The 15,722-nt window shown below is 34.3% G+C and overlaps 1 protein-coding gene across 4 annotated transcripts in view; it reads left to right on the top strand.

The window, feature by feature from the left end:
• The window catches only part of GPATCH2 (G-patch domain containing 2), a 175,953-nt gene that overhangs the window by 14,657 nt on the left and 145,574 nt on the right, over positions 1–15,722 (top strand). For 3 of the 4 annotated variants that reach the window (XM_060644373.3, XM_078441041.2, XM_060644374.3), the window contains exons 3-5: positions 1,352–1,413; positions 4,442–4,624; positions 5,139–5,218. In XM_060644373.3, coding sequence (XP_060500356.1) covers positions 1,352–1,413; positions 4,442–4,624; positions 5,139–5,218 — 325 coding nt within the window. Of the gene's footprint in view, positions 1–1,351; positions 1,414–4,441; positions 4,625–5,138; positions 5,219–5,345; positions 10,554–15,722 lie in introns of those variants that run through there. The other variant, XM_060644375.3, reaches the window with a different exon arrangement.

Genomic DNA, 15,722 nt, shown 5'->3' with positions numbered 1-15,722 from the left:
CCCTTATTAGTCATCTAGTCATTTTAGAACATATCTTCCCAAAATTTGAAAAGTTGTGAATTTTAAATACATTTTGCCTCAAGGATTTCAGAAAAAGAATTGTGATTCAAGGTATATATGATAAGGCCATATATTAGGGTTGTGTTGATATAGGCAGACAGGAAAGCACTAATGAAGAAAGTTAAAGAAAAAGGTACCAACTTAGAGTTCCTTGGTAAAATGTGCCACTTAACAAATTTTATGCTTTTTGTTTTTATTTATTTTTAATAAATAAAACAACTGAAATGATATTCTATATTCAGAAAACATTTGGGTTTAGATCTCATTTGTGGTTTCAATCCAGAACTCTCAATTTAAATACTTTAAAACAGATTAATTTTGTTTAATAAGTCAGGTTATAGAGTTATACATGTAAACAGGAAAAGTATAAAATTCACCTGAGGTAGTTTCCTAATTGGTTAAAATTAAAAATTACAGGAAGAAGTATATGAGAATTTTGAAAGAAGATCATCAATTTTCTTTAGAGGAGAAGGCTGTTATTACATGATCTTGTTTTTGTGTTTTTCAACTAACTAGATTTTCATATAAGCATTGCTTCTGTTAGAACTAATAGTGACAATTTATTCATGTCAGTCGAATATCTACTATTTGTTTTAATTTGTTTGTGAAATTTGCCTTTGTATCATACTTGAACTTCTATGGAAGTATGGAGTACATATTATTTTTACATACCCCCTCCTTAATATTGGCAATATTGAGTGTTTTGCTCAGAGGGATTTTAACTTTGACTTAATGGATTGTTACCGTTGTAAACTTTTTTCTTCCATGCTAAGTAATAGAGTTGTTGTGAATTCTTAAGTAATGTCTTTTCCAGAATATTTGCAAATGTGGTTATGAAAAGTAATTTCATCCCAGGCCCTTGTATTTCATGTGCTGAAGAAAGGCTTAGGCTGCTTTTGATTGAGACTTTCCCCATTTTATTGAGCAGCGGTGTTCCGGGCTCAGGCTGAATTGCACACGGCATAAGAAAGGAGCAGTGAGCATTTGATGAAAGCAGATAATAAAATGCATCAATTGTGTCAGCACCTCGTTGCAGTCACATCTGGCTTACTGTCAGGGTCCCATTAGATTCCTGTGGTTTTATGTGCCAAAAATAATATGCTCTGTAGTTAATGGAACCAGAATATTTGCAGTTTGATTAAAAAAAAATCATCTTATTTTCTTTCAGATCTTTGTCAGGCTTAAGTTTCATCTCTGAGCTGCCGTGTCTCTTTAAAATTTTACGACTGAGAGATCAATTGTTCTTTTGATCTGTTTTTTTTTTTTTTTTTTTTCTTCTCCCTTATTACAGTGATTCCAGCAGTCTCAGCAGCACCGATGCTGGTTTATTTACCAATGATGAGGGAAGGCAAGGTACTGAAATCTATTTTTTTTATTCCTTTGGAAAAACGTCTTCATTTGAAAGTTTGTGCTTATTGCTAGTTATGTCCTAGGTTGATGACTGCAATCCCTTTACCTTACACACACCTGCTTAGTGGACTGGGCTTGAGTTCTTTTTTATACTATGAAGGGTATCCTGTCTTCATGACCTAACGTAATTGATTATCTCCAAAAGCTAGTATGTGGGGCTAATAATATTAAGGAAGGATTATCTTCCTTAAGAAAGCTTTACATACCTCAGTCTTTTCAATTTTGTCTCTTAGCAAGTTCACAAGACACTGGTTCTCATTCTCCACCTGATTCCAAATGCATTTAATACTGTGTAAGCATTAATAAAGATGGATTTGCAAGTCATTTGTCATTTTTATTCAGCCGTGACATTTATTCATCCTATCCAGTTTGTAAGTAATTAGACAGCTTTCATGAATTCAGGATTGTAAACTGTTAAACAGTAATGTCTTACAACTTGGATCTTTTACATCTTCAAAGTTTCCTGAAGCTTTTCACACTTCAACATGGCATTATTTTGAAACTACCCATTTGGGAAGAAAATAGGACAATAAGGGGGCAAAAGGAATATCTACGAATACTTACCACAAATACTTCCTTTCTTGAGACTCTTTAGAGCAAAGCAGTAATAAGTTCTAAGGGACCAAACCAAAATTTATTGTTTTAAATTATAAATAGTCTAATGATACAAAAAAAAAGAACGAAGTAATAGCTGCCTACACATTCGTTTCTTAGTCTTTTCTTCCTCTTGACAATAGGAATAAAATAAATGATCATTAATTTTTTTCTTACTTATAAATCATATATATTCCAGATAAATAGGCACATACTGTTTTAGAGACCATAGACTTTTTAAAGTTAAGAGACTGCTGAAATATGTTAGAACTTCGGGACTCAGAGTGAGCGTAACTGCCTTGATAATATACCTAAACTCTCATTTAAATACATGTGCCTACCCAGAGTTACAAATGTTGAATTTGGTAATGAAATCAAATCAAAAACTTCTTTAAAAAATAACTTTGGACAAGTCCATCAATCTTGGAAAAGCTTTGAATGGTTTAAAATAATGTGCTAGCATTTATTATGAGCTTTTTATATTTTACATTTCTAAGTGCTGTTTTTCATTCAATTTACTTTAGGCTCTTATTCTTTTTTAAAAAAAAATTTTAACATTCATTTTTGAGTGACAGAGACAGAAAGTGAGTGGCCGAGGGGCAAAGGGAGAGGGGGACAGAATCCAAAGCAGGCTCCAGACTCTGAGCTATCAGCACAGAGCTCAATGCAGGGCTTGAACTCACGAGAGCCATGAGATCATGACATGAGCCAAAGTCGGCACATAACCAGCTGAACCACGCAGGCTCTTCTGCTCTCCATTATTCTTAAGAAAACCCTGTGAGATTCCTTTTTTGGGCAGATGATGAAACCCAATCTAATAAAGTTGAGGTAACTTCCCAGTTACAAAACGTTCCAATTCTGATTTGTCTGTCTGACTTCAGCACTCAAGCTCTTCATCTTTAGCTACTGGATTTCCCTATTAAATAGAACAAAGTTGTACATCACATCAAAATAAAATAACCTCATTTTTCTATTATAATGTTGTCTCAATTGGAATTAAGATCTTGGGTAATCAGTTTCAAGTGACTCCCTTTTTTTTCTTGTATTTATACCTGCTCTGGGAAATTTTAATTTATAGTTCTCAGTAAAAGTACTAATATTTATGTGCTTTGAAATGTGGCTTTTTTTAAATTAATTTTTATTAAATTCTCTGTTGAAATAAACTGGTGGCTTTGGCTTTCCAAATGCTTTAAAATTTTCACTCCCTCATAATTTGAAGTATGGCTGTTTTTCCATAGAGTCATTTGCAGTTGAAGCTTTGGGTTTTTTCTAGTTTGCTTTTAAAAATATTTGTAGTAAGAGATTTTGGAAATCAGAAATCTCTTTCTGTAAAGGAAAAAACTTTATGGCATTTGTGATGACCCTCTTAAAAACCACAATTAGCAGTTTTTCTAAGAAACACGAAGACTTGAATGAATCTGGGATCATATTCAAAATGCTGTTTGTCACATACTTTTAAAAGCCATCTGCCTTCTGTAGTTTTGTCTGCTTACATGTCTATTATTCCTGTTTTAAAAACAAAATACTGTTGATTCACATCAAGGGTACATTTTGAACTGAATTTTAAATGGATCATTTCTCCATGGTTACTTACACTCATGGATGTTCCCAAAAGTCAAACTTAGTATGGATAGTGTTCTGTTTTAAAAATACCTTGCTTATAGTAATCCAGCACACTTTCTTCCTAAATGCTGTGGTACTGTCACTTTTCATTTAAAATCAACTTTTTCACAACTATTTCTTAATGAACTTAATCAGATTAATTTCATTTAGTCACATCTGTTCACGATTGTTTCCCCTTTTACACTCCATACAAATCATGAAATTAAGCTAATTATATACCATTATCAGCTGCAGAGAACGGGTTCTACAGTTTTATACTTTTAATTCCCGGCAGGAGATTAAGGCTTGTTTTTCTTTAATTTGGAAAGGGTAGTAACTTAAATGGATTTCCGTACAGTTTTTGCCATAGAATTAACCAGTATTATTCTTTTTCACATATTTAAATTGGTTCTAAAACATAGCAGCTTATGTTTTTGTTGATGGAAGTTCTTGTTATAGTGTTAAAAAACACTATAGCTGTGGTGTAGAATCAAAAGTTTTGTGTATAGATCGTGTATACGATTGCCAGATAAAATACAGGATCCCCAGTTATATTTGATTTTTAGATAGATCACAAATAATTTTTTAGTATAAGTATGTTCCATGCAATATTCAGACATACTAAAATTTTATGCAAGTACTTTATATTAAGAATCATTTCTCTGAAATTCAGATATAATTTCTGTCTTGTATTTTTTAGAAACCTAAATCTGATAACCCTGTGTATTTGGATAATAAAACTGAAGCTTTGGGGGGATTTCTTGTTTTTGCACAGGTGACGATGAGCAGAGTGACTGGTTTTATGAGAAGGAATCAGGTGGAGCATGTGGCATCACTGGGGTCGTGCCCTGGTGGGAAAAGGAAGATCCTACCGAGCTAGACAAAAATTTACCAGATCCTGTCTTTGAAAGTATCTTAACTGGTTCTTTCCCTCTTATGTCACATCCGGGAAGAAGAGGTCAGTGGTGCTTCCTGACTGCTAGATATTGTGGGCTTTTACATATATATATATGTGTGTGTATATACACATATATGTATACACACACACACACACACACACACACACACTCATTAAAAGAAATTAGGCTAAAAGGGAGATGAAAGAGTCTAGCACAAGATGCTGTAAAGGAACATGTTGAATAGTAGTTCAGCTACTACATTTATCATGCATTTGAATTATTAGAAAGGTTGACTTGCTCTCTTGCTAGGACCATTGTGAAAATGTTGAAATACTAGAAAGGTGAATTAGGAGGAAAGAAAAGCCCTGAATAATGCCCTAGTTCTCAAATAATCAGTAGTTGTGTGCTAACCTCCTTAGAACTCTACTAGGCATTGCTTCAGATCTTTTAAGTGTGTTTTGCATTTCCCCCACTACCGTTGAAGACGTTTCCCGCTTCCAACTTATTCTGAATTCTGTATTGATGGGAATAATGATCGTAGGATCTTCTAAATTGAGTGCTTTGATTTTCCAGGTTTCCAAGCTAGACTCAGTCGCCTTCATGGACTGCCTTCCAAGAACATTAAAAAATCAGGAGGGACCACAACTTCAATGGTAGGCATGCTTTTGTGTTTAGTTGTCATGTTTGGAAATGTATCCATTTCTATGGAATAAAAAGCCACATCCTCATCCTTTATGCATTTTCTAATGTTATACTTAAAAATAATCCATTTTTTTGTAGGCTACAAACTGGACCAGTGAGATTCCCCTATAAACCAAATCTTCTAATGCTAATAAATTAGTTACGTTTTGAACATCTGGGGAATGACATTCGAGGGAACCTGGCTCCTGTCCTCTTCCCCTGGAGGAGTATCATTGAAGTGAGAGCCTCTTTGATGAAAAGATGGGGCTGTTTTTGCTGGAGGACTGGTATTCTTCCTTTAGTCAGAAGTGAACCTGCTTGGGGAGGCTTTCTAGGGATGTAGGTTGGCCCAGGGTGGGTTGAAACTACTGTAAATTTTATATATTTTTCTCTTTTATGATTTTTTTTACATTGAATCCATTTATGTATTACTTGCTTTGCCAAAATGCTAACAAAAGCTAGAAAACTGAAAACTTCCAGATCTCACATAAGTATTCCTTAATGTTTCTATTGTGACTGGTTAAAAACGAATTCTTACATCTCTGACTGTTGTAAATAAACATGATGCATTGACATTTATGGTTCATTTTTAGAGAAGTCTTATATAACCAGCATTATTTAAAATATTTGCATTTTACTCAGGGTATTTTAACAAGGGCTAAGATGAGTAGTAGGTAAGGTTGATCACCTTTACTAGAATTTCTGTTTTGTTCAGTTTGCTTTCTACTTGGATAATCTGCTCTGTATTGCAAACCCATTGTATCTTACAGTATAGTGTTCATTGTACCACAAAAAAAAAAATCATCCTAGTTTTAAGCTAACTACAGTGATAACTAGCCTGTGCTAGTTCATTCATTGACTATTACTTTTTTAAAATATCTGCTTTGTCTAATACCTGAAACCGCTCAAAATTATCGTTTTGGCTCAGAGCTTATGGAAATCATGTGAAAGCTGGTGTTTCAGCTAATACTGTATGCCTCCGAATCATGTTGTCACGTTTAAAGTGAGAGCTGCGTGCGCACCTTTAGAAGGACAGACCTTGTGTGTCAGCGTGAGTGTCAAATACTCGCATGAGCTCGTTTTCGCAAGCAGAGGGAAAAATGTAACATTTCTATTGATGGTATAATTTAGACACTATACAACGTTCAGGCCATTTGAATTCTTCAAAATGATACATTAAAATGTTTAATATTTTTATTAAGTTCCAATTGATTAAAACTGTGATTTAATACATGTATTTTTATATTATTGTATGGATTAATTGTTAATTCAGCATTTCATGGCTAACTTAAATATGATGATTGGAAAAGAAACTTAAAGTTGACATTTCTTTACCTGAAAGTATTATAATCTGAAAGATTCCGGAAAATGTATTAAGCAGGAATGTGTGACATCTTTTAGATTGCTTGTCTAAACTGGGGAGATTATGATAAAGTGCAACTTTGAGTATCTTTACCTTTGCATATTTAAAGTGATATTTTAGAGGTACAATAATGTGGTATTTGGTCATTGTAAGTAAGCTTCCTTGTGCTGTGTCCTTTGGAGTAAAAATTCATGATTTCTTTTCTGAATTACATAAATGCTTTTATTTTATTTTGTATAATGACTGTCTTTTAGATCTGAATAAGTCACTTTAAAACCTTGGCCTATGAACTTTGCCTTACCAATCATGAATCTAGATGAATGCTATCTAGTTCTTGGTTCAGTTTTACCTATTTTTATTTTTGGTTCACTGCTTGCTTGAGCATAGCTGGGATTTGTAGCCCATTTTCTAGGCTTATTGCAATCTCACTGTGGTATTTTATAGAAGCTATTACATCTGATAGGTTAGCTTCATGGTATTGATGATACATGGCTTAACCATAGTAAAAGCTGCCTTCCCTCTCTAAATTGTAAAAAGGTGATTAAGTTTCACTTGATGGAGATATACTATATATGTGTGTTTATCGTGGAACCTAGTGCATTAGGCCATAAACTGTTTTCCTGGTCTACATTTTTTTGTATTCAAATTTTACTGAAGACAATGGGCTCCTTCAGGTTTTCTTTCTTTCAATCCTGAATTGTCCTTGTTTGGATTTTTAAGTACTGTAATTTTTTTTTTTTTCAATAAAATATCTGACTTGGGCAAGAAAGGTAAGAGTTCCAATTTGTGCTGATATTTTTAAATCCCTCTGCTAAGTGTTGTTGTTGCTGCTCATACTGTCCGTATTGTATGTAACCATCACATTTTAAAAATCATAATCTCACAAAGCAGTCATATTTAAACAGTACCAATGACATCCAGTAATAAGAAATGAAATTTAATTCCTTAGACTTTCACACTGAAATTTAATTCCTTAGACTTTCACACTGCAAAGCCAGATTGGTTGTAAGAGGTCAGTTTTCTGAGCAAAGTCAAACACGTAGCTGCAACCCATTAAACAGAACGGCAACAAAAGGTTTCTTTCTCTTACGCAGATGAGTAATGATTGCACAGCTATAATGATGATCTTTGAAGGACATGACAGAAGAATCTTTTACTGAAATATTAATGGAAAGTTTTCAGTTGGACTTTTAATTATTCACCATAATTATGTTCTAAAGTTGCCCTGAATGCTGATTAGCAAATACTGAACCATTGCTCCTAAGGGAAATACCAGGTTAAGTTCCTTTGAGCCTCCAGTCATGACATTTTTATCAGTTGATCAGTACATAACCTTGTTTTATGTATCTTTCTGTCTAAAAACACCTTACTTAATATATATTGTTGACTCATTAATATTGAACTCCGACCAGCAGCACTCTAACCTATACCTGCACAAAGCCTATCTACCACACGTATTTCCCCTTAAGGCCCATCATGGCCTTCTTGTGCTTAGAAACCCTAGTCAGCACTTCACCATGTGTGGGGTTCATTGCAAACCGTGAATTTCCAACAAAAAGCACAAAACTGTGAAACACGTGGCACTAAATAAGCCACAGAAAGGACACTTGTTTACAGTATTAGAGCTGAAATAGGAATGCACACTGTCGTCTTACGTGACCTCGGTGGGGAAAGCACATGTGTGCCAGGTGACAGATTTTTCACTGCTCCTGAATGTCCGTGTGAATGGTACAAGAACTGATTTGGGAGTGGGATCATTCCGAGGGGCATGCGACTCTCCATCTCAGGGTTGTAAGTTTGAGCCCCACGTTAGGTGTAGAGATTAAATATAAAATCTTAAAAAAATAATTGGGGGTTACAGATAAATGTTAGTGAGTAGGCAAACTTGAAAATGTGGAACCTGCAAATAGTAATGAGGATCGACTCTACCTAGTTTTATTGAGCTGGGTGATGTGGTAATCGCGGAAAATTCATAGGTTTAGAAGTCTGAACTTTGTGAATCCCCACTCTGGTTCTTCTTTTTACTTGTAATTACAAATTGAATGTCATTTCCTCTTCCTGTTAAACAGATGATAATATTTACTTTGCAGAAGTGTTGTCAGGATTAAATGAGATTATGTGTACATAATTGGGCCAGCGCCATTTTTGTCACATAGTATATACTAAATAAATGATAGTTACTGTTATGTTAGACATATTAAATATAGAATCTCATGATTTAGAGAACATTTGTATTATGGGTCAAATGCAGAATTTTAGACTTTTAAACTTTAAACATTTTATATATGATATGCCTTTACAGCTAATATTTAAAGTGCTTTATATGGCAGCCTTTTATGTTTCTTTTATACTTCATTTATATTTGAGCCAGGCCTTGTCTTTAATATGACTGCGAAGAATAATTTCGAATGAGTTTAGATTGACAGCTATTGCATTAAATCTCAAAGCCTGATTGTGGACTAAAAAAACTGTTCTAAACACTTCCCCCTAACCTCTGATCATTAAGCCATTCATTTGCAAAAAACCTCTCCTATTTAGGAGGTTTTGGTTACCTGGTTTAAAAAAATAATTTTGCCCATATACGTGATGTGTGAATGCAGTCACGGTTCTGAGAATTTAATGTGGAAAGGAATTAACTATTGCTCTCCGGTTAGAATAAAGCACTGGGGTTTTTTTGGAGCCTAGCTAACCAGCCTCTAATATTTACCTCTTTTTGGAGAATTAAGCAAATGATAATTAATTCTGAGGAATATTCTGGGACCGTTATCCAGGAGATTCAGTGTGAATCTCCCATATTTCCAGAATTTTTGCATCAAGTACAATTCAGAGTAAATCACCCTCAGAGTAATGATCCATCAGAGAGTCTGTTTGGGGATATAGTACTTACAAAGTGAATCCAATTAACCTGACTTAAGCGTAACATTTCTGATAGCCAAGATATTCTACCCTTAAGCATCCTAATTAATCACTGTTTTCTGTAGCTGAGAGATTTTTGAAAAAAAAAGTTTTTAAACTGATGGTCTTAGACCAGTTGTTACATTTATCTGAGTTAGCATTCAAATTGAGTGATCTTGAAAGATCAAGAAATAAATGGCTCCGTTTAATTGTGGTACCTGAAGTCCAGCATAAATATTACATAAGGAATTCTACCTAAAGGTTATAGGGTTCTACTTAAAAGTTTAATCATCATTTTAGTCCAGGTTTGTTTTGTTTTGTTTTGTTTTGTTTTGTTTTGTTTTGTTTTTTGGTATAGTTGGAATGAGAACAAGTATAGTGGTGATGGTGGGGGTGGTTATTCTGTCAAAGAAAATGAAGCTGATTTAATGGACTTTTTATTCATACATGTTTCTCAAGTTAAATATCTGAACAAAATGTGAACACCAACCTTTCATCTCAATTGTCATGCGGTACAAGTAAGCATACTGTTTATTTCCAACAATGAAATAGCCCTGAAAATAATTTATATCTGTTTAGAATATTAAGTCAGTCCGTTGTATAAGAGAAAGGATTGTATATATTTCTCTTTCTGTGAAGTATATCATAGAAGACCAGACCAGATTTCATGAGTGGCTTATTGATAATGATGATGATGCTATAATGATTTACTCTGTATGACTTGCTCAACCTTTTATTGTTTCTTACGATACTGGAGTAGAAATATGTAGTCTGATTTATAGCCTTTTACAACAGAAGGGCCATTTTAAATGGATTTGCTTTAAATAAGGGAACTACATAAAGTTTTCTCTTAGACTAGTCTAAGAAATTTTGTAATAGAAAACATATCTAAAATGATGTTTAAAAATACATGTGGTGTGTGCCCCCAACTGTAATTTGACTACGTGCTAACTAGTTATCCAATATTTTTTAGTGGAATTCAGTGACTAAGTGCTTAATTGTAGTCTCAGTGAATTGATATTTGTTTGTATTCTTAAAGCATTTTGGGATACTTTGCAGAATCCATAAAGAATATATATTTAGATTTTTTTAATATTCTAAATATATAATATATATATTCTAATCTATTACTGTGTATGTTAATAATTTAGTTTTTATCTTTATCTCATCTCAAAGTCAGCTTGAGTTCCAGATTTTATGCTGGAAATTGATACTTTTTTCTTAGAACTTATTTTGAGATAAAGTGGATTTTATATCATACAAAAGTACTGCTTACTAGAACTGTAATATTTCTTCAACAAAAGACATTTTAATAGTGTCTCTTGTTTGATGTAAAACTCTCTATTTTGATGTCATTATTCACTTTACACTTTATGTATAAATTTAATACCTATAATTGATATTTGAAAATTTGAATCTAATCATTTTGTGTTCCACTAAAAGTAATATCAATATTAATATTGATATTTAGTCTTATTGCCTTATATTTTATTAAAAGTGGAATAGATACATACATTTTTAATAGTACAGATATATAGTAATGTATTCATATATTCATTCAACAAGTATGTAAATGCTTATTCTGTTCTCCATATTTAGCCTTTAAAATCCTTTAGGAAAAAATGCATGAACGTGTTCAGTCTTGGCATTTTGATGCTGCTAAATTTGGCCACCTATACTTTTTATCTACATATTTAAAATATTTGTCCTTGCTTTGCTTATTACGTACTACTGGAACTGGCCTGGTTTCATGTATTGTCCTTTGTGTTGGTGATGCTTCAGAAATCTGGAACCTAGCAGCGAGAATAGTAGTGATGATAGCTAACACTTACAGTGATGCTTACTGTATGCCAGAGACTTTCCTAAGTTACATTTATATAGCTCAACTCATTTAATCCTGTTAACACTTACAACTTAAGCCTTTTAAAATCTGTTTTTCCTTTGCTAACCAAAAGTTAATGAAATCGGGAAGTTTCTTCACTCTGTTGTCATGTTGCTAATAAATATAAATAAATTCTCTTCAGAAAATAAGCTTTATTCCTGGTTACCAAGTGCTATTGGAAGTGTGAGTTGTTTTGAAATATCTGCAGCATTCTTTGCTGTCTTGAAGAACAAGCATAATCAAGTTGTGTGCCATAATAAAAATGAGAATTAAAATGTTTTTACTGCTTCCATCGGCTTAATCACTGGAACCAAATCCCCCATTCCAATCCTCTTTGTTTCTCAGGTAGTATATAGTACCTTCTTCTTGATGTTTAACATCATCCATTTCTGGTCTCCTTTCTTGCTGTTTCTTCTGTTTTCCGTGCTTGCCCTCCATGGTTCCTCATTATCTCTCTAAGCCTGTACAGTGTGCCTAGGAGCTGTCCCATTTCTACCTCAAGCATGATGATATCCTCTGTATTTCTCTCGCTCCTTTCCTCCCCCTTTTTATTGGAACTTGGCAAAGTTCTGGGGTAGACTTGTCAGCTGGGACTTCAGGTGTTGAGTCAGCTTACTAACTCACTGAGGATGGAATTGGCAGACAAAGACATGGATGGGCAAGGCTTAAGTTTAAAACAATCATGGAATATTCAGGAAACTGAATCCAGTGTTGCTGAAATATATGTTAGGGATGGTTGTGTGGAGGAGTATAAGATAGACAGGGTTTGGTTGGCAAGGTAGGCAGGAGTTAGATCGTTTTTAGATTCTGTGGTCCATGGGAATGTATGTGAATGATGTAATCTCTGGGGGGCGGGCAGTTAAGGTAATCAGATTTGTTTTGAGAGATCACATGGACAGCAAAAGAGAGGGTACATTGGGTAGTTATAAGACTATATCAGAGATGTGAGTTCTGTCCCTGTTCCCTCAGTAGGTGGGATCCACAGTAGACTGAATCCTGATATTTTATTGGACTCAATCTGATTGACTTGAGTAGTATCCATTCATTCAAAAACTATTTATTGAGTCTGTACCCTGTGCTAGATTCTGTTCTAGGTCTTGAGGGTTAATGTAGTGAGCAAGGCAGACAGGGTTCCAGGAGCTTATATTTTAATGAGTAAAAATAAACTTGGTTGGGGGAGGAGGGTGAGTAAGTAAATAAAAATGGCCATGGAGAAGATTAAACAGGGTGATGTGACACAGTTACAGGACATGAAGGTGATTGGAGATAATACTTGCAGGCTGGATAATTTTCAGCCTCAGCTAATATAGTGCTTTCTTCTCTTCACTCTTAGAACAACCTGGGGAAAGATACAAGGGTGTGCACTGCTCAAACCGTTGGGGTAGACCCTAGACATTCTTCCAGTTCCTGACCACGTGGATCACAGCTCTTAAATCTCACTGTAGGGAGACAGACCTACAGGTGGCAAAAGAATGTCATTTTTGCTGACAAAGAATGATATTACTATTGATGCTTTTGAGAATTTTTTTAATTAAAAGAAAGGTTGCAGGTGTCATATATTTATATAGTGTTCCATTTTCTTCTTTGGACTTAATCATAATGTCTGTTTTGAAATTTAAAATCCTAATATAGTAGTTCTGCTTTCGTGGCTACTTAAATATTGGGCAGTGTGGCCAGTCTTTCTATTCCACTTTCAAAAATGCATGAACTGCCATGCTTTCTTCTTTAAAATTTTCATTTTGGTATTCGTGTATAAGTTCTTAGGTTATCACGTTGTTGGTAAGAAATGGCTGTTTAAAGATTGGATTTTGTTTTTGTTTTTGTTTTTTTAATCTCCTTAAAAGCAAACATTTGAGGTTTTTAGAAAATAACTTCTTATAAGGATTATGTTTATCATTTAAAAATTAACTCTTTTATATCCCGAGAAACCTTTGAAATATGTTCTAAAATGTTTTCTTTAGAAATTAAGACTGCTGATTGGTAACCATTTGATTCCACAGATGGAGACTCAATACCCCTTCTCCTTGTTGTTTAAAATGGTGATGACATTACCAGAGTCCCCATTAGTTTCCTTCCTTCCTTTCTTTCTTTCTTTCTTTCTTTCTTTCTTTCTTTCTTTCTTAATCAAAATCAGAGAAACAGAAATGTTGCAAACATTTCACTTTCTTCAAAGGTTTAACTTTGGTTTTCTGCCTTTTATGTTGCTGATAGAATTATTCTGATGGTCTATAAAACTCAGTTTTCTAATTTGCCTTCAGATATATGTCAGATATCTAATATCAGAAAAGTTCAAAATCAGTGATGGGTAGAACACTTCCAAATAATATTTAACAAGCGCTTTCTGTACTGAAGTCGCCTGCAAATCCTCTAACTGAAGGTCAATTTGAACAACTGAGAATTCACAAAGAAGTCATATAAATAAAAGGGGTTCCCTGTACTATAGTTAGCAAATGCCAACCAGATATTTGTTGCCTGTCATCCACGTAAGGGGATTCTGGCAAACCAGAGACACATGTCAACAGGTATTTGTGAATATTTTAAGCCACTAACACCTGTAAAATTTTTGTTGTTAAATAGCAGTTGTCTAAAATTGACCAGTGCTTCCTGGGAGAATAAAGTAGAAGTTTAAAGATCTCTTTGGATACAAAAATGGTGATAACTTGAGCCATTAGCAATATGGCATCCTTCTCTTAGAACTTCATATTTAAATATGATGATTGATTATAGACAGTTCACCATATAGCATTCCAGGTGGATGTAGGTCTGCACTACAGCTGTGTGTATCTTTAGGTTGCAATATAATTGTGGTCATATTGAATAGCATACACTTGATTTTTTTGAGGTCTGTCAGATCTGTATAGATTTTGAAGTACGTAGTCTAGAAATAGTTCTTTAAAATCTACATCTTTAAAAAGTAAAAAGTTACTACTTCGGTTTTATCCCATTCCATTTCATTTACATGTGTTTTCGTTAGGCTTTTCTAATTTTTTGATCCGCAAAAATATTTTATAGGAGTATTTTATATCATTTGTTGGATGAATAAATAATTATGTGTTACATTTGACTCAGAAACTTGATGTCTTGCCTATATTTTTTCAGCCACAGATTTCTTGGTTCAGTTGTACACACATGTAATGAAGTCTTATGATGTCTTTGTTGTGGGAAGGGCCAGGAATACAAAATGAGTAAGATACATCTTTGTCCTCAAGTACCTTACAGTTTGGTTAATAAAAATTAACTGGGAAAGAAACAGAGAGAAGGGAACCCTAACATTTGTTAAGGGAAGCACTGATCCTAAGTGGTTTTTCATTCTTCAATTTAAATATTAGTTTATGTGTTCTCTGTGTAGTCCTTCACTCTTTCCACATCTAGACATGTTTGCATCGTATTTCTTTACCTGTCCTGTTAGTCCCTTCTTTCCAATTTCATCTGTCAGTGCCCTAGGGTAGTTACTTATAATCTTACATTTTGATAACACATTAGTCTTGTCCTCAGTCTCTCTCTCTCCCAGTTTTCCTCCCTCTCATCCATATCACAAGTAACTCCAAGGAAACATTTTTAAAACATGGCTATGCCCCAGCCAAAAAAAGTTTTCGCTGCCTTAATCATAAAACCCAGGCTTATTCCTTTCTACCTTCAGTGCTCACCTATGACCTATATACAACACTTCACTCCTTTCCAGATGGTCTGACATTCTCAAATGCCCCCCACACCTCCTTCAGGTTTCTCCTCTTCAGCTATGTTCATTCATTCTATATCTTTGTTCACAGCGGCACACCAGTCTCCTTACTGTTAGAGTCATATCCTTCAAGGAACAGTTCTAATTCTACACCTTTTCTTCAAAACCTTCTCCAACTTCTCACAGTTTGAGAGATCATTCCATCTTCTGAAATGGCATCGTCTCTTCTGTCTCTGCCATGCTTTTATTCATTAATGGGTAACATTTCTATTTTACTCTGTTATTCTTCTGCTTATGTTTGTATTATATCCCCAAGTACATGTAGCACCCAAGACAGGAATCCAACCCAGGCTATAGTATGTGCTTAATAATTTTGAGAATGTTGATGGAGATTACTGGTTATCACTCCTTTGTTTTTTTTGGGAATTTTCCACCACTAGTTATGTAGCCAGTGCAACCTTAAATAACATGCTTTCCTTTCAGTTTAGTGTCTGGATTCTTCATGGTTTTTAATTTGTCCTCTTATGTAGTTCATGATGTGATGGCAGCAAGGATTTCATTTGACAAAGCACTAAAAAGCTGATTGGGTACCTAGTGTGCAGATGCAGGACTTGTGCACCCGTTGGTTGGGGAATCGAATGTTGCTGTTCAGTAGGG

This window comes from Panthera onca, chromosome F1, assembly GCF_046562875.1.
Source record: "Panthera onca isolate mPanOnc1 chromosome F1, mPanOnc1 haplotype 2, whole genome shotgun sequence".
In the NCBI taxonomy this organism is placed as follows: Eukaryota; Metazoa; Chordata; class Mammalia; order Carnivora; family Felidae; genus Panthera; species Panthera onca.
The sequence above is the reverse complement of the archived record's forward strand: the minus strand, read 5'-3'. Positions and strand labels throughout refer to the sequence as shown.